The sequence below is a fragment of the Nannospalax galili genome, unplaced genomic scaffold (genome assembly GCF_000622305.1).
Source record: "Nannospalax galili isolate Female #2095 unplaced genomic scaffold, S.galili_v1.0 scaffold192, whole genome shotgun sequence".
Taxonomy (NCBI): Eukaryota; Metazoa; Chordata; class Mammalia; order Rodentia; family Spalacidae; genus Nannospalax; species Nannospalax galili.
The window spans coordinates 428,895-448,282 of NW_008331810.1; the positions used below are offsets into that span (position 1 = coordinate 428,895).

The following is a 19,388-nucleotide window of genomic DNA, read 5'->3' on the forward strand; positions in this document are numbered from 1 at the left end:
TGTGTGTCTGTCTGTGTGTCTGTGTGTGTGTCTGTCTGTGTGTCTGTGTGTGTGTGTGTGTGTGTGTCTGTCTGTCTGTGTGTCTGTCTGTGTGTGTGTGGTGTGTGTGTGCACGCGTGTGTGTGTCTGTCTGTGTGTGTGTGTGTGTCTGTGTGTGTGTGTGTGGTGTGTGTGTGCATGCATACAGATGTCTGTGGAATCTAGAAAAGGACATCAGAATGCCTGGAGTTTACAGGTGGTTGTGAGCTCCCTGACACGGGTGCTGGGAACAAAACTTGGGTTCTGTGCAAGAGCAACAAGTGCTCTTAACTGCTGAGCCACCTCTCCGGTCCCCACATAGCACGTCTAAAACATCTGCTTTGAAAGGCCTTTCATACACACACTTCCTGCACAGAAGGGAATCTTTAAAAACGAATATATAGCAAATAAAAAGTAAGTCTCGCTGTTCCTCCCTCCTCTTCAGTCCTTATTTCCCATCTCTCCTTTCTTCCTGTCTTCCCTTCCCTTCTGCTCTTCACGTCCTCCCCCCTTCCGCTCTTCTCTCCCTCCCTCCCTTCCGCTCTTCTCTCCCTCCCTCAGTTCCCCCCATTTCTCCCTTTCCATCTTCCATGGTCCTTCCTTCCTCCATCTCTCTTCTCCCGATCTGCTCGTTCCTTCCCTTTCTCTCATCTCTCTCCTTCCTTCCCCCTTCCCTTCCTCCCTCTTTCCCTTCTCTCCTTCTCTCTCTCCCTTTCTTCCTGACAGAGATCAAGCCCAGCACTTTGTGCATACCAGGCAAACGTTCTATCGCCGAGACGCACCCCCCTTTTTGATTCCATCCCTCTGATTTTTAACTTGACCTTGGAATAATCATTCCCTAGTTCTTAAAATGATCATTGCATGACTTCTAAATAACATATTGTCTTTGCCTGCTTTTGAAGTTGAAATAAGTGAAACCACCACACATAACTTACGTAGATATACACATATATGTGTGTATATCCCTGCTACGTCCTTGGTTCAGCTGTGTGTGGATTTTGTCCCTTGCTGTGTATGTTCCATTGTGTGGGTATGCCAAGATACAGCCCTGATGGGTTACAGAAGGTCGTCCCTTCAGTGTTGTTTGTTATCACCAGCATGAAAGTTGGAACGCTGTGATATGTGTCTTAGTGGGCTTGTAGAAGAGTTTCCTGACTTCCTGTGGAATGCCTCATTGTGAAATAAATAAATAAATAAATAAATAAACCTCTGGTGCCGGCAGGCACTTCACCTGTGCCACAGTGAGCATCAAGCCACTTCCTTAAAGAGACTCAGCACTCTTTGCTCCCAGCACAATGTGCAGTGTTGCTTCTGTGTTATGACTTAACCACCATTGCTCCTGGCTAGACTTGTCACATACCTTGCTCATCATCAGGGTTCTAAGACTTTTTTTTTTTAATGTGTGCATGTGTGTGAGTGTATCACATATATGCAGATGTCAGCAGAGGGCAGACGAGGGTGTGGATCCCCTGGAGCTGGAGACACAGGTGGTTGTGAGCTACCTGGTATGGGCAACGGATGCAGAACCCCAGTCCTCTGGAAGAGCAGCTAGCGTTCTGAGCCGTCGTCGCCACCCAGGATTCCATTCTTCAAAGAGGAACTGCTCTGTTCTTTCACATACGCTTTCAGCTTCCCTCCTCCCCACCGGCTTGCAGTGGTTACACATTCTGGATGCTAGTGCTATCTAGGTGCAAATCACAAATACCCTCTCCTAGCACGCTGCTCGTCTTACATTCTCTTTACTGGTATCTCTTAGAGGAAAAGTCCTTGAAGCTAGGCATGGTGGAACATGAGGCATGAGGACTGAAGTTCAAGTCCAGCCTGGGATTTTTGGCAAGACACTATCTCAAAAACCAGCTAAAAAAACAGACCCCCCAGAATGGTTTTATCAGTTGACACTCCCACCAGAAAGACACGAAGATCACTTGCCTTGAGTAATTGATTTTTCCAATGCTGTGATTCATGCTTGTAATCCCAGCACTCCGGTGGTTAAGGCAGGAGGATTATCACAAGTTCACAGCCAGCCTGGTCTACATGGAGAGTTCCAGGCAAGTCTGGACTACAGAATGGGTCCCTGTTTCAAAAACAAAAACAGGTAAGCAAACATACAGCAGTCAGTTCTTGGATTTTCTTTTCTTTCCCCTATACTGAGGATGGAACCCAGGGTCCTATATGTGCTTTACCAGTGAGTTATAAGGCACACCCCAAGTCCAAGGTCTTGATTGGAACAGAGTAAATTTTGTCAATGTTTATTTCATAGTTTATAGTCTCTAACTTTGGATTGTATAAGTGTTTTTGTATTTCAAGCTTTTAAAAATATTTCACTGTAGTATATTTGAAAAAGCTCTTTAAGTTGCATTTTATATTTAAGACTTCAAGCAGAAAAGTATAATGGACCCTTATGTGTTTTATAATTTTGGGTCCAGTTAGCTTTTTCCCAATATAAATACCCAGTTGTTCTGGCTGTATTTGCTTAAGATGTTACTTTTTGTTAATTCTCTATAATTTGTCTTTTTCAATTTGTTAATATTTGTCCTTATATTTGTAATGTCCTACTTTCTGCTTTTGATTTTTGCTTTTCTATTCTTTTACTGACTTCCATTTCTTTTTCTATTTCAATGTAAACACTTAAGCCTACAAATTATAAATATTTCTAATTTCTATTACAATCTCTTTTTTGAAATGTTAGTTTTTTAAGGTTTTTGTTTATTTTGCTTTTGGACAGGGTGTTACCTATGTATCCCTGATTGGTCCAGAACTTGCCATGTAGACCAGGCTAACCTTGAACTCACAGAGATCTGCCTGCCCCTGCCTCCCAAGTGGTGAGATTAAAGGTGTGAGCCACCATGTCCAACATTAGTGTGTTTCTTAAGTAAAACTTTTCTGCTGAACATTTTTATTGAATTTTTGTGTACGTCATAGATAAAATTATCTTTATCCCCCTCCCCTTTGGCACCCTCTCATACCCCCCTCCCTGACTGGAGTTTGTACATTCTGTCATTTGTGTTAAGACCTATTATGTAAAGTTAATGTCCTGAGATATCCTTAGTGCAAGTTCATTTACTGGGTTTATTCAGCCTATCTAGAGTCTCTCCCTTCAAGATCATCTGCTGAACTTTTTATTGGCATATAGCACAATTGGTTTAGGTCTGGGAAGGTGTGTAATTTATTCTTTTATTTTAAATGTTGATTTTTCATTTGTGTGTGTGTGTGTGTGTGTGCCACATGTGTGCAGTTGCCTGAGGAGACCAGAAGAGGGCCTTTGGTGTTTTACTATTTGCCCCACAAGTCTACTGTGAATTTTAACTATGAATGAGGAGTGTATGAACTCTTCAATGTTCAGGGGTGTGGACTGGTGCTCTAGCTTGGCAGCCCACATTAGGAAGTCTTATTTTTTAAATTTCATTTCTTTTATCAATAACTGATATAGGTATATTAATAATTAAATATGAATCTAGTGCAAAAAATCACATTTTTTGTTATAAAATAAGGAAATTAATAATTGATTGCTTTCCTGGTATGCACAATGCTCAGGTTTAATCCCCAGCACAGCCAAAACCCAGCATGCTGGCAAAAACTTAAACAAAAAATAGCAAGGACTCTGAATGTGTTAATTTGGTCACCACTCTGAATTCCTCTCTATCCTGGGGTCCTAGAAGAGAGTGTCTTCTGGTCCACTAGTTCCCCAAACCTAAAGGTCATTGATTTAAGACCCAGCAGAGTGCAGAGTTCCCTGATGGACTGAGAATCTCCAGAGAGATGCCTCCAGCTCCCCTAGGTTCATCGTTCCTTTGCACGTGTGTATTCCAGTCCACTCCCAGAGCCTATGAACCCATCATAGGTCCTGCATAGTTTGTGACTCTCATAGACTCTACCATCCTCCTGTTCTTAGGGTAACTTTTTCAACCTCCATCCTGTACAGCTATTCTTCTTGTTTCCTTCCACATGCTCCTCTCAAGAATTCCCTCTCCAGAACCTTTAGAGTTTCAACTCAGGCCACTCCAGTCTTGGACCTAAGAGTGGAATAACAAGAGGCTTAAGATCAGGGAAAAAGGAGACAATAGGCTTGCTTCTCCAAACCAAAGGCCAGCACCTGCACACACACACAAACCAGATGCCTGGCTCCAGGACATCTGTGCTGGTGCCCTGTGGTACCGTTGAGGAGGCAGCTGTAAAATGCACGTGGTTAGCACCGAAGCTCAAGATTCACATTCCAACTCCGTGCTCCAAGAAGCTCCCTCCCCGCACCACCAAACAACATCTCCAGCCCTGCTTGGTTCCTGTAATTTTGTTCTCTCCACTGTTGCTGTGTGTCTTCCTCATGCCTTAACTCAAGAATAGAAAAATCTCCCTGCCAGCGCGCAATCTGTCCATCAACACTCTCCTCCTTCTGAAATGCGTTCTCCAGGGGGCCCTCCTGGTCCCACCTCCTCTGTTTCTTCCTCACCCTCCTGTGCAGACCACACAGTATCACTTGCACTAGACAGCTTAATGTATAGTTCCTCTTTCTCTGTAGTCTATCAGATATTCAAGGGCAGGAACTCTTGGAGAAAACTTCTCTGCATCTCACTGCTATGATTTGGAAGATACCTAATAAACGCTTTTTAATGTGTTAATTACATTTCTTATTGCTGTGACAAAATACTTAACAAAGCAGCTCAAGGAAGGAAGGAAGGAAGGAAGGAAGGAAGGAAGGAAGGAAGGAAGGCGGGCATTGTTTTGGCTCCTGGTTTGAAGGGATACAGTCCAATGTTGTGGGGGGTGCAGGGCAGCAGGAGCTTGAGGGAACTGGTCACATTGAGTCCACAATCAGGAGGTAGAAAGACATGAAAGCTTGTGCTCAGCTCTCTTTCTCCTTTTTATTCAATTCAAAATCCTATCCTGTGGGATGGGACTGCTGACATTCAGGATGGATCCTTCCACTCAGCTAAACCTCTCTGGAAATGCACTCATAGTCACATCCAGAATTGTGTCTCCTAAATTCATTGAAATTGACAATAAAGATTGACCACCATACTGAATAAATGACACAAATATTCTTGTTCCCATTGATTTATCTTGTTTTCATAATCACAACAACTTTCTTTCCAAAACCTACCTTTGTGGAGCCTGACAGTGGGACAGAAAGTATGAACTGAGCTGAAGAACTGCACAGAAAAGAAAATACTGGCAGCTTCACAAGCTACAAAGAGTCAAAGTCAGGCAAGAAGGGAGTCCCCAGGCAGCGATCTGATGATTCTGTTTCCATGCATACTTGACCTTAGATGACTACAACCACTCTGCTGTGGCCTAGCTCCATGTGGTCTGAGTCTGTATCACTTATTTACATGACATTGGTAGTACTTCATGAAAGATACAGGATCTTATTAGAGGTATCTCTCCTGGGGTTTGCTGTGAGATTTCAGGTAATGATTGTAGGACTGGAGTCAGAGAGAGTGATTCGAGTACTGTCTTTGCTGCTGAACAACTGTGTCAGCTTGAATCACTGATCTTACAAAGCGCTCAGAATTCGAGAAGTGAATGAAACAGTCCTTGGTTGACGTTTGCTCCTTATGAGCAGTGGGAAAGACATGAGCATGGGATGGGCTTTGTTGGTTTAAAGCATGGAGGCCTTTGCCCAATTCTAATTTGTTCTTTTGTTGTTCATGGCTCTCTCTGTGTCTTTTTCTCTCAATTAATGTTGTAAGTTGTCATGCAAAGTAATAGGTTTTGCTATGGTGTTTTCATACCTATGTGTCATTATACTTTGGTCTAATTCATCCCCATCTTCCACTGCCCTCCCCCCATCTCCTTCCTGCCCCTAATCATCCCTCCTTCTGCTTTCATAGAATATGTCTCCTTTACCTTTTTATTTTTATAACTATTTTTGAAACATGGTCTCATGTAGCCCAATGTGATGGTTAGTTTTGTCAACTTGACACAATCTAAGATCACCTGGGAAGAGTCTTGATGAAAGATCGTCTAGGTGGAAGAGAGTCTCAATGATAAATTGTCTGGATCATGTCTATGATGAGGGAGGTCTTGATTATATTAATTGAGGTGGGAAGACCTGCCTATTGTGGGTGGCATCATTCTCTGGACTTGGGTTCTGAATTGTATGAGTAGAGAAAGTGAGCTAAGCACTAAGCAGATTCATATTAATTCATTTCTCTTTGCTCTTGGCTATTGATATAACTGGCTGCTTCAAGCTCCCGCCTAAACATCCCCACAATGATGAATCACAACCTGGAATTGTGAGTCAAAGAAACCCTTTCTCTCTCCTAAAGTTGCTTTTTTCAGAGTTATTTTATCATAGCAATGGAAAAACAAAACTAAGAGAAATGGGGCCCTTGTAATAAACCTGACCATGTGGCTTTTCAGCCTTGGAACTGATTTATAGGAGGAATGTGGAGCATTTGGCACAGTGAGCTGGAAAAGCCACTGAACACTGGGAACAGCACTGAACTGGCTGTCCTTGTGGGAGCGAGGAAGACGGCACTGCTGAGCGACACACGAAGGTGGAGTCATTGCTCACGGGGTTTCCGAGGGGAACAAGGACTCTATCAGGAACTGGGATGGGGCCATTCATGTGATATTTTGCCCAAGAATCTTGCCGCATTCTGCCTGTGTCCTGAGAGAGCTTCAGTGGGGTTATGTGGAAGGCAGTTTGTTTGGCTGAGAAAATCTCAGAGTGGGTAAGCATTCAAGCATGGGCTGATAAAGCCATTGTGATTGTTAAGTTGATCAACAACCTCCTCTGCTGCACTGAGATTTATGTGAGGGGTTTTCTGAGGGCAAGAACTCACCGTTGGAAGGCTCCATCTTGTAGGGACCAGAACGCGTATAAAGGAAGAACTCCTAAGCTAAATGGGTTCCCTGTCCTCAAAAGCAACTGCCTGGCAAAGTGTTTCCTCAGGGTCAGCACAGAGAAGCTGATACAGCTGTGGTCAGAGAGGGCTTGAGGTGGCAGCAGGACTTGGAAATGTTCTGAGCACTGTTCAAATGGTGCTAGGTGTAAAGGCAGAAATGCATTATGGAGAGAGTCATGGAGAGCAGCTGAGGCCAGGCACCACGTGGCAGCACTGGAGTCTCTGCGGAGAGGCTCTGAGAGGTCACTGAATGAATCTGTGAAGGTGAAGCTCCAGTTGCAATGGAGAAACCAGGATATTGGAGATGCCAGGACTGTGGGACATCCGTCAAGGAGAGCTACAGGTATGGAGTGGCACTGCCTAAGCTTAAGTGAGAAGATGTGTGAGCTGCTGGTGCCAGGGGTGGAAGGGTAGGGCCACCCAAGGCCTCTGGAGTTCAGAGGACTGGTGCTTGTGGGCCTCAAGAGCTTCAGGGTTTGGTATCTGTCTTGCTGGATTTCAGTTTTGTTTTGGTCTAATTGTTCCTAAGTCCTGACTCTTCCCTTTTGGAATAAGAATATTCTGTACCATAATATATTACAAGTATATGCTTGATTTTTTTATAAAGTTAAGAGACTTTGGACTTTTAAAGTATTGGAATTTTTAAAGACTATGGGGGACTTTTAAAGTTGGAATATATTTTACATTATGAGACAAATGTGAGACTTTGGTGACAAGGGATATAAGTTTATGGCTTAAAAATTATGTGTCTGGGGCTGGAGAGATGGCTCAGCAGTTAAGACCATTGGCTGCTTTTCTAGAGGGCCCAGGTTTGATTCCTGGCATCCACATGGTAGCTAACAACCATCCATAACTCCAGTTCTAGTGGAATTTGACACTCTCTTCTGACCTCTGTGGTCATTTCACAACAATTACTTACATGCAGACAATACACTCCTACACATAAAAATAGAAATAATAAATAAAATATTTTAAGAAAATGATGTGTTTGTGTGTCAAGTTGTAAAGGGGTGGAGGTGTGATGATTTGTTGTAATTGTCAACTTGGCACAATCTGGAATCGCTCAGGGAGAGAATCTCGGTGAAGATTGTCTACATCAGATTGCCTGTGGGTGTGTCTGCAGGGATATCATCTTAAGTTAACTGATATGGGAGGGATGACCAAGTCCATTACCCGTGGCCTCATTCCTCCAGATTGGGTCCTGAATTAGAATGTGAATTTATCACATTACAAAGAACGTGAGCTGAGCTGTGGGCACAGCAATGAAAACAAACTAAATACCCAGGCTAGCAACTTGCTTCAGAGATGTGCACCACTGTGCCCCATTTTACCCTCTTTTTAGATGACTTATGCCAGAGGCAAGGGAAAGGACAGAGGGAGACTGTGATGACAGCACAGGTAGGACCTACCCTGAAGTTGTCTATGGTCTCTATCTTTGGGGAGCCACTTTCTGCCCTGTGGCTGAGCAACCCCATTAGTGAGAGGGCTGAGGTATTAGTGGCCCAGTACTGATCTCTCATTAGAGGGATATTTGCATCTATCTGCCTGACTCCTTGTTGATGCTGAATGTGGGAATGGAAGAACTTGACTGTGAGCCATTCTCTATCTCTGACAGCAAGAAATAGAGCGGTGAAAACACCAGGTCAGCGGCCTCTGGGTGCAGGAGTCTCTTCACCGTCACAGATCATAAACCCAGAAGCTGGCACTTGTTTGAGTCACATGCTTTCAACACATGCGTGCTTTGCATGCTGCAGCAGAGGCCTCGAGTGTGCCCAGCATCGCCAGCCAGCCCCTCTCCAGTGCTACGACTGAAGGGCAGGATGGGGAAATGGCAGGGCTGTGCTTGCTTCCTGTTGATAACTGCCACCAGCCAGGCTACTGCCTAGTGTTCCAAGATATGAGAAGAGTACTTAGCCTGACAGCCTGGGAAGGCCATCCAACCGATGGCTTAGGAAGGCCATGAGATTCTGATTCCTGGAAGTTGAAAAGTTTTCCTATGACTTAGAGTGATTTATAATGTTATCTCAAAGCTGCTTCGAGTTCACATTAAAAAGACAGATGAGCGTATCTCTGAGGGCTGCCGTGCGAGTGAAATATAAATGCTCAGTGTGCATGGCATGTACCACCGCTGCTATTAACATCAAGAAAAGCAAGAAATGGTATGATATCCATTGAAAAGTTCCTTACTGGACCTGATAAAGCCAGTCTCCCAGTGCCATCAGCAGCTGGCTCACAGCTCACTGTTCTGATGGCTGTGGATTCAAAATGCCGGCCTGGAACCATGTTCTGGTACCATGGTCTGGGACTTTGGCCTGAGATTATGGCTTGAGACCATTGCCTAGGACCCCCACCATAGGACTGTGGCCTGGGACCATGGAAACAAAACGGACACCCCACTTTTCCCTTTCCCCGGTCCTTCATAGGTAAGGGAGGGAGTCACCACCACCAACTTCCAACCTTTCCAGGTTTATTCCTGCTAAGGGAGAAGGAAATTAACAAGAAAACTTACTTGAAATGTTGTTGGGGCTGGGGGATGGCTCAGTGGCTAAAACGCTTGCAGTGCAAAATGAGGGCCTGAGTTCAAACTCCCAGTATCTATATAAAAATGCTGGGTGTGGCAGAAAGTACATGTAACTGTGGGGACAGATACAAGTGGATCTGGGACTACACTAGCCAGCCAGTCTAGAAAAAAAAAAGAGAGAGAGAGAGAGAGACAAGATCCAGGTTCAACAAGAGACTCTGTTTCCGAAAAGTAAGATGGAGAAGAGATTGAGGTAGACATCCTAATATCAGTCTCTGGTTTCCACACATACCCTGTATAGACAAACACACCAGCACACATACATGGATGCAGGTATAACACACACACGCACACACACACACACACACAACCAGCTTACAGTATCCTGGCCTGCTAATCAAAATGCTTTACAAAATGGGCACACAGCCTTCAACCCAAATTCTCTTCCTTACCCTCTGCCTCCTGAGCCTACATGAAAAGGCAGCCTTGGCTCCCAGCCAAACTCGTCTGCCAACTCGGAGGTGGAAATGGTTAGTCTAGAGTTGGACGGAGGGTCCCTGAGGCAGACTGACACTTTTAGCTGAGCCATGTCTAATGCTGAGCAGGCTGTGACCAACAACCACCACAGTGTATGCCTGGACCCTGCATCGCTAAACAGGCGGAGGTGGTCTTCATCTATAAGCAGAATGGGATTAGGTCAGTGTGCACAGAGATGCACACCAGCATGCATCTGGGAATATTCCAGAGTCTGTAATATCTAAACCCCTCATGTGACTCTTTTCTTAAGAACTAAGTGGTAATGGCTCAGAGTGAGTCTCCTGTCCCACATTCATGTCCCCAGCCTTCTGGACCTGTGTATATAGGACATCCGCTGATAGAGTCCAAGGACTAAAACAAAACATCTAAATAGCTGTATCATTTGTGTGTTGCTAAAAATCTAGCAGAGTCACATTACTGATATCTGAGAACCCTAGACAAAGGCTGGTCCTTCCCATTCAACTGTCGAAAGGTTCTTCCTTGAGCTGGGCCAGTGGCATGATCATCACGCCCACCTTCAGTCCAGACGTCACCTTTCTGTTTCAGGCAGGCACGTAGCTCACTGCTGTCAGGAGTGGAGTTCATTCTGAATGAATGGGCAATAACTTTGATTCCAGTCCCAAGACTTGCTCCAGGTGGTCCTCCGCAGACTACCACTGGTTGGCCTGTGCTGCTCTCTGAATTCGAGCCCGCAGTTGATGCCTCAGTCTCCTTTCCAATCTATTTTGGCAAGTGGGACCTAAGTTTGGGCAGACCTGTCACCTTCCCAACTGCCTTTTAGGTCAATATGAAGCGCGTTACTTGAAGCAGGAACATCTGTGTTCTGAAGCTGGGTGGTGCTGCCTGCATCAAGTCTCAGCTCTGCCTTTGGCCTTGGGTGATCTGGGCCAACTGCTCACTCAGTTAGGAAGTTTTTAAATAACTGTCTCATGGGAACAGCTGGAAGAAGTGAAGTAAAGAGACAACTCACGGTCCTGCCTGGTCCATGTGCTTTGGTGCTGGCTTGTCTTCCTCCCTCCATGCCCTCATAGCCAAGACCCTGACACCCTCTTCCACACGCTGCTTCTCAGCCCCACTGCTGGGTGTTCAGGCCAGGGGTGGCGCCCCAGGGTACTGCCAATCTAGCCCATTACTTTACTCTGTTCTTTGGGATCCTGAGTTTGCCATGTGACCTACTGTCATCTCAGGCCTGGGACATCTGGACTGTCCTCAGTGGGTGTGCTGCATAGTTCCAACTGTCAACTTGACACACCTGGGTGGAGGGAGCCTCAACTGAGAAAACTCCTCTACTGGATTGGCCCATGGCCATGTCTGCGGGACACTTTCTTAATTGTTGGGTGATATGTGATGGCCCAGCCCACTGTGGGTGGTCCTGAGCTGTATAAGAAAGGTAGGTGAGCAAGCCAGGGGAAGCAGTGTTCCTCCATGGTCTGTGCTCCAGGTTCCCAGCCTGAGTTCCTGCCCTGCCTTCCCTTGATGGACCGTGAAGTATAAGTCAAATAAAGCCTTTCCTCCTCCCCAAGTTGGTTTTGGTCAATTTCTATCACAGCAATAGAAAATAACTAGAACAATTTCTATATGCTCACACAGTCAAGTAAGAGCAAGTTGAAGAGCGGAAGCTGGTGGTTCGACCCTGACCTCCCTGTTGGATGAGCACCAATCTTTTAATTACATTTTGAGGTCCTGCCCAAGTATTCCCAAGCTTATAAACATCTCCAAACTATTCCGTGAAGTCATCTCAGAAGGAAACCTTGATTTCTATGGGTGTATTATATTCAAATATGAAAACTGAAAAGTACCTTTCTTTTTTCATAAAGATCCCGCCTATAACATACTACTGCATGAGTCTAGAGTACAACACACTCAAAGACTACAATTGGTGATTATAATCAACGACTACAATAAGCAGATTGTGATCAATGAATACAATGGTTTGCTCTAACAGAATAATAGTTTGTGAACAACTTTGTGATAAAATGAAGACTTGCCTGGCCAGTGTTTGGAAATGCTAGAAGGGCAGGAAGGGTTAGGGTGCTAAGATGAACCTTCCCTAACACACACACTGTGAACAGTCCCTGAGATCATGGGCCAACACTCCTAGGACTAAGTCACATTTAAGGCAAATGGAATTTCATAGATTCAGTAAATAAAAGTGACCACCCTAGGTGGGTCAGGCCTAATCAGGTGAGTCCTTCTTGGAGAACAGAGATTTGAAGTGAGGAAACACCTCCCCTTATGGCTGGAGCTATCACTCAGTTGGTAGAGTGCCTACCTAGCAAGCCCTAGCATGAAGCCCTGGGTTGAGTCCCCAGCACTGCATAACTAGGCATGGCTATGGTGACACACATCTGTAATCCCAGCACTCAGGAAATAGAAGCAGAGAATTTCAAGGTCATCTTTGGCTATATAATGAGTTGGAGGCCAGCCTGGGCTACAAGAGATTCTGCCTCAGGGGCAATAAAAAAAAAGACAAACTTCCATGGGTTCTAAAAACAGCTAAAGACTTTTCCAGAGGTTCTCAAACACTACTGCACATCAGAGTTACCTGTGATGTTTACCAACCTGGCTGGCCCTCACCCTAGAACCTTCTATTCTGGAGATCTGGGTAGTGCCTGGACGTGTTGTTTGCCTGCTGGGTCCTGGCTCAGGAAAGCCTTCTGACCTATGGGCCTCACTTTGAAAACCACCCCTGTATTACGGATTATAAATAAGAGGCACTAATTATTTTTTAAATATCTCATTTCTATATCCAGTCTATCTTATGATGAGAAAAGATCTTGATGAGATTTTTTGAAACTTGTATTTTTTTTTTAATGAGGGCTGGCACAGAACTTGATATACCTTAGAACATTCCCAATGCTTCTTACACCTGATCAGTCAACTCATGACTATTTGCAGAATAATGAGAGACTTGTTAGTGAGCACGTTGACTTTTTATTTTTATTTGTGGTGCGGAGAGTAAAGCCTAGAGCCATGTTCATGCTAGGCAGGTTTCCACCACCGACTTACACCAGCCAACAGAAGCAACTTTTAAGAAGGAGGGATTCACTGGGGCTCATAGTCACAGGGATTTTGGTCCACCACAGTAGGGACGGTGTGGCCCATCGAAGTGTCTCTGTCTATGATAGTGAGAGCAAGTGGTGTAGCTCTTTACACAGAGCCAGGGCCTCATGCTCTAGTGCGCTGATCTCAACCAGGGTTTTCAGCTTTACCTTGCTCTTTCCACAGATGCAGGGTCATCGGACTTATAAGACATTTGTGTTTCCGTTTAGCATCACCTCCCCAGCTTGAAGGCCTCTGTCAGGGGTACAGCACCTACCTTCTGAGGTTGAGGCCTGGCTCCCAGGGACCCGTGCCTCAACCACCCATGCAAAGGGGTGCTCAGAAGGAGCACAGAGCCCTGCCCTGACACCTATCTTGACAAAGCAAGCCATTAGGATCCCCCACAACGCAGCAAGGGCCTCCACCCAGTGGGCAGTGGTAATAAGGTCTTGATATAAACTCCCAAAGGCTATTTAAGATGACAGAAGATACACTTATGCCAACAGGAGAGGTTCAGGCAAGGAACACATCCTAAATCAGGGCAAGTCAGAAGGGGAGAAGCAAAAAGTAGGGAGGGAGCAGGGGATCTCATTACAGGAGAAGGCTTTGGAATGAGATTAGGACAGAATCACGCATTAACCTTGTACTGTTATTTCAAGGCAGTTTAAGAATTATTTATTCAAGGGAACTCGCTATTACCATATTATCTCAAATTACCCCAGTTGCTCAGACTGGTCCCTGGACTTGCTAATAACCCGGGGGGGGGTTGGGGTGCAAGGGATCTAACTGAAAACATCTGTTAGGATCTAATATAATCACCATGGCTTGTTTTTATTATTTCCCTCACAATGCAGTCTTGAAAGGGGTGATTCAGTGATTATCTGAGTGAATTTGGACATGAATACACAGAATGCAGGTGTGCCTCTGCTCGGCATTGTGAAATAAAAAAATCACTGCCGGTTTCCCTTAGAGTTGTCTGGGGTCCCCGCAGCCACCAGCTTTGAAGATTTCCTCGTGTTTTCTCCTGAGGAGATGCAGGAGCTCTGTGGGCCTTTCCCAAGCCATTTCAGGATGATTGATGGTTGGGCTCCTCTCAATCCCAGTAATGAGGGGTGTCTGAAGCTTTGGTAATCATATCCTACCGAGTTCACAGACCGTTGCCAAAATTTCCACAGTACAGGGGTTTGGCAAGTGCGTGGAATCATAGCAAAGGGATTACAAAGTGCTAACTGAGCCCTGAAACAGCTACAACATGGCCAATTTAGAAACTGACTCAGGCTAAGAGGGGCCCACGGCCGGCTTCTCTCTGCACAGGCGGCCTGCGCCATGTCTGCTCTACCACTTCGCCTTGGCCAAGGTGGGCATCATCCAGGACATGAAGAACAGATGTCCGAGAAAACTGATGTTGGGTCAGGAAAAACACAGCGTGTGCAAGGGAGAGCTGGGAAGGTCACCTTAGGGCCCAGAATCCCAAACGGAGTTCTCAGATGATTCTAGAATGCGAAGATCCGAACAGCAGTCTAGCCGGGAGATCCTGCTATCACTTGAGGCTTCATGGTGTGTGTGTGTGTGTGTGTATTCGGGGGTCAGAGGATAACTACCTTCTGCCTTTTTGAGATCGTGTCTGTCAATGGCTAGCTGGCCAGTGAGTTCTAGGGATCAGCCTCTCTGCCCCCTTCTCATTTTGCAGTTGCTGGATTACAAGCGCAAGCTAGCACACCTAGCTTTTTACACTGTGTCTAACCATCAAACTCAGGTCCTCAAGTCGTAAGGCAAGCGCTGTGCGAACTGAGCCACTTCCCAAACCTCCCTCAAGGCTCTGAAGTGAGAATCTGCAGCTGTCTGTGCTTGATTTACCAATAATGACATAATCTGGGTGGCTGATGACCAGTGTGGAACTGGAATTTCTCAGTGACAACCTCAGCTGTAGGGGCCTCTTTTCCTGATAGGAAGAAGGAATACAGAGACACCAAAGTAAACTTCTGGTCTTCCCGTCGAACGATGCAGGAATGGGCTAGTGAGAGGTCCACACAGTTTGCATGTGCAACAGCCTAGCTCCATGAGCCTTACTTGCATAAGGTCCCTGAGCAAAATACAATGATAGCGCATAAGATCTGGCACAAGTTTCTATGAGGTAACATTGGCCAGTTAAAGAACTGCAAATTCAGACTGCCGTGACTCTGATTCACCATGTGAGGCCAAGCTTTCTTTATTACATACATTCTGCATTCTAAACTAGTAACTTCATATTGTAAACATTAAGCATTACAGGGTTAAAACTCAAGGCCACATTGTATCACTGATTGTCTCTTTTTGTGGTGTGTCTTTGGTTGGCTGAGATCAACTCGTAGTGTATAAATGCATAAGTTATATAATTATTATATAAAAAGAAAAAAAAACACTGACTTGTAGACTTCAATCTGACGAACGCACAGCGTTCGCGACTCATAAAGGAAAACTGGAGGCCACCTACCCACAATGCCTTTGTGATCTGTGCCTGTGGTGGCTGTGAAGGTCACCCCTCACCTGCCCTGGTAGAGGACAAAGCCGCCACCGCATGTTCAAGTCCTGAATGTTTCTTTTAAGTATCAGACGATTCCAGTTACGTTTTTCTTTTCACAAAGAAAGAGATGTATATTCCTGGTTCTGAATTCTGCTTCCCCCAGTCCTCCATTAAGTTGTGTGTGTTCTCATAACACGGAGTTTGGCATAACACTGACAGCACTGAATCTCAAGTCTCTGACTCATGCTCTTTGGTCCCATGGTGTCCTAAATTCAGGCTTTACAGGCCGAACGGCTTCTTTCTAACCCTTAGCTCCTCTTCCTCCTCCTCTTTCCTTCTCTTCCTCCATCTCTTCTTCTTCCTCTTCTACCTCTTCTTCCTCCTCCCTCCCATCCTCCTCCTCCACCTCTTCTTCCTCCCCTTCCAGTCCTCTTTCTACAATCACTTACTCTCGGTACACTTCCCCAGTCCACCTTGTGGCTCATAGTTCCTGTAATACTGAAAACATGAAACTTCGGGTTGTCTTCACAGTTTGACAGAGCGTGTAGCTCTCTATCAAATGGAATGAATCTGATTTCAACCAAAACAGTAAACACAGGCCAAGGAGACCCACAACCAATTTGGTCTGCGGAGGGGCCACCATCTCTCTTGTCTTCTTGATTGGTTTTGATATGTTTCTATTTTTAAATACAGGTAGTCTTCCTTCAAATGACATTACAAATGGTATGCTAGGCCGAGACTGTTCTCTCTATTGCTTTCATTGAGTCTTGATTTATATGACAGGGTCCCACACTCTACAGTTTATACACTACTTAAGGCCACATCCTTTGGTAGTTGTCCTCAGAATTTTATGCTTCTACCTACAATGCCTTTGACAAGGGTGGACCACAGGTTATAAGTCCATGTCCATTACATTTGGAGCCTCCTGTATTTGTGTACTAAAACTTTGGTGATCCCCACCCCTGTGAGTCTTTGGGTCTCTTCCTGGCTTCCTTCCCCAGCCATGGTCAAGCTTTTCAATTCCTCATGAGGCACTTCTGATGTGTGTTCTCTGATAGAGTCTGTGGTGACTGCTAGGTGACTGGACACGGATGGGAAAGGCCTCCATTGGGTCTCTAGTAGTAAGTGCCCAGGTGAGAAGGCATATGGCTGGCTGGGAGCCTAGTGTTTGGGTAGATACCCCCAGTTGGTGAATTCCAGTATGGGTTTGGGGCAGCAAAAAAACTGGAGGATGTGACAGGGAGGGCTGGAGGATGGGGAGCCACAAAGTTCATCTTCTGAGGATGGGCATGATAGGAGCCCATGTACGGGAGGTCAGAGGGGTACTTGTACAAAGATGACTCTGGAGGGTGGGGCTGGAGGGCCTGGGCGATCCCATGGAAGTCAAACTTGTAGGCATAACGTTTCCCATGCACTTTGGTCATGATGTTTTTGTCATAGTAGTAGCGAAGGGCGCGGCTGAGTTTATCGTAGTTCATGTTGGGCTTGCTCTTCCGCTCACCCCAACGCCGGGCCACCTCGTCGGGGTCTGTCATCTTGAACTCCCCATTGGTGCCTTCCCAGGTGATGCAGTTGGAGTTTGAGCTGTCTGACAGGAGCTCCAGCAGAAACTGCCACAGCTGGATCTGGCCACTACCTAACGAGGCCGAGAGACACAAAGTCAGTGAGAACAGACGGGGTGGGGGGGGGGGGGGATTCCCTGGACCTGCTCTGCTGCCCTCTGGGCTGTTGCTACTTTCGTCCCTTGGCCACCTACTTCTCCAGACAGCAAAGCCTTGGCTGGATAGGAACTCAGCCCTAGACAGCCCTAGACAGCCAGACTGACAAAGGGAACTACGGGACACCCCAACTCTGTAAGCTGCTGGTACCCCACAGGTCCTTAGAGACCAGGAGCACAAAAGCTTAGCTCCAAGGAAGCCAAAAGCTTCCTTCCCACTCCTCCTGCCCTGTGCTGCGCCCCCCCCCCGAACAAATGGTTAATGAACGATTGTAATCTTGTCCTTAGCTCTGCCTCTGTCACTAGGGAACTGACCTAGCTTGGCAGTTCCTGACCACTCCCAGGCCAGCCTCACAGATCCTGAGGCCTCTATGCAAAGCAGAGAACTCACTCACAGAGGACAAAGATCAGGTTGGTTCCTTCCTCCAAAGAGCAACCAGGTCAACCTGGTTTGGGAGGAATGGAAAAACTGCTTTTTTCTTTTTTGTGAGGACGAAAAGACCATTCTGTGGACGGCAATAATGACCTAATACCATTTATATTGTCTGGGTCAAGTGAAATAATAAGTCAGATTTAGGAAATGTATCTCTGAAAGTTTATGGAAAAACAAATAGAAAAGGAAGTAAACACCATTATTTCTAACAACACTTGGCTGCCACTCAGAAAGTAATTCTGTCAAAACTTTTCCTAGCACAGACAGAATTAACCCACTCAAAATGAGGAAAGTTAGAAAAAAAAAAGTTGGCTCTGTTTCAAACCAGATTGCCATTTCCAGTCCTGGCCAAACACACCATGACAGAATTCCATGTGTTGTCTCATGGTACCTGCGGTGCCAGGTGCTGCTCTGGAAGGAGAACAGAGCCCTGGATCATGGTCTTGGGAAGCAAAAGGAAAGGGGTTCAGTCAGAAAGAGCTCACATGGTGCGGTGTTGGGGTCAGAATCATCTCCACCCTGCTTGCTACTCACTTATATTTGTATGTATGTATGACCCAGCATGTACATCGGGCTGGCTACGTGTGTAGGTGTGTGCATATATGTGAAAGCAAGAGGAAAACTCAGGGGGCTGTCCACCTTGGTTTTTCAAGACAGGCTCTTTTGGTGACCTGTGTAGCAATGACTTTCATTAAATGGACATAATCTGGACTAATGACTTTTAATTAATCCTAGCAAATGTACTCTTGGGTCTGATGGGGCATCTCCTTGGCAACCTCAGCTTGGTATTCTACCCTAAAGATAATGAATGGATGTCAGTGTGCTTGAGAATCAACACATTAAAGCAGTACACCACCCACTGGACACAGCGGAGGTTGAGAAGGACACGTGACCTTGGATGAATGAGATTCTGAATGGTTATGTCAGGTACTAAGTGAAACGAAATTATGTGGCACATATTATAAAAAGCTTAAAAGTGAGTTGGGGGTGGTTGGAGAAATGGCTCAGCAGTTAAGAGCACTAGCTGCTTTGCAGAGGACCTGGGATCAATTCCCAGCACCCACATGGCAGCTAACAACCATCCATAACACCAGTTCCAGGGGATCCAACGCCCCTTCTGATCCCCTAGGGTATTTCAGGACGTAGGTGGACTTACACACATGCAGGCAATGCAATGATATAAAATAAGAACAATAAATAAAATATTTTTTAAAAAGTGAGTTGGGAGGCAGGTCTTTCTTCCTAGATTGCAGGGAAGCACTGCATTGGACTCATTAACAGAAAGATTACCTTTTACGATATAATAAGTAATAGGAATAGATGTGACCAAGTGATCAACTTTAACTGGCACTCATTCAGGGAACTGATATAATATAAAATTCAATTGCAAATTTTCTCTCTCTGAATCCTTCCTACCAGCTCTCCTCAATCCAATTCACATTTCCATGTGGGTTACATGGAAATAGATGTCCATGGACCCACCATACAATGGCATCGTGAGAAAGGTCAGCCTCTTTCAAATACATTCTGGAAAAGGATTGTTTTCAGTCAAGTAACACATTTGAAATGTATTAACAGCTTGTAGCTCATTGGAATGGAAGCCTTTGCTTTTCCAGGACTATACATACAAACTGTTCTCAATCAAGTCTTGTTGCCTATGACATTTCATTAATATGCATTAAGAAATATAAAGAATGGAATGAGAGAACCATATGGTTTTAGTATATATATTGTTACCAAAGGATTAAAACTGGGAAAAAAATCCATAG

The 19,388-nt window shown here is 45.3% G+C and overlaps 1 protein-coding gene across 4 annotated transcripts in view; it reads right to left on the bottom strand.

Moving 5' to 3' along the window:
• Positions 1–12,881: 12,881 nt before the first annotated feature.
• Erg (ETS transcription factor ERG) overlaps positions 12,882–19,388 on the bottom strand; it is a 202,476-nt gene continuing 195,969 nt past the window's right edge. For 3 of the 4 annotated variants that reach the window (XM_029560529.1, XM_017796557.2, XM_008826910.3), the window contains one exon: positions 12,882–17,105. In XM_029560529.1, coding sequence (XP_029416389.1) covers positions 16,585–17,105 — 521 coding nt within the window. In that variant the 3' untranslated portion in view covers positions 12,882–16,584. The remainder of the gene's footprint in view (positions 17,106–19,388) is intronic. The other variant, XM_008826907.1, reaches the window with a different exon arrangement.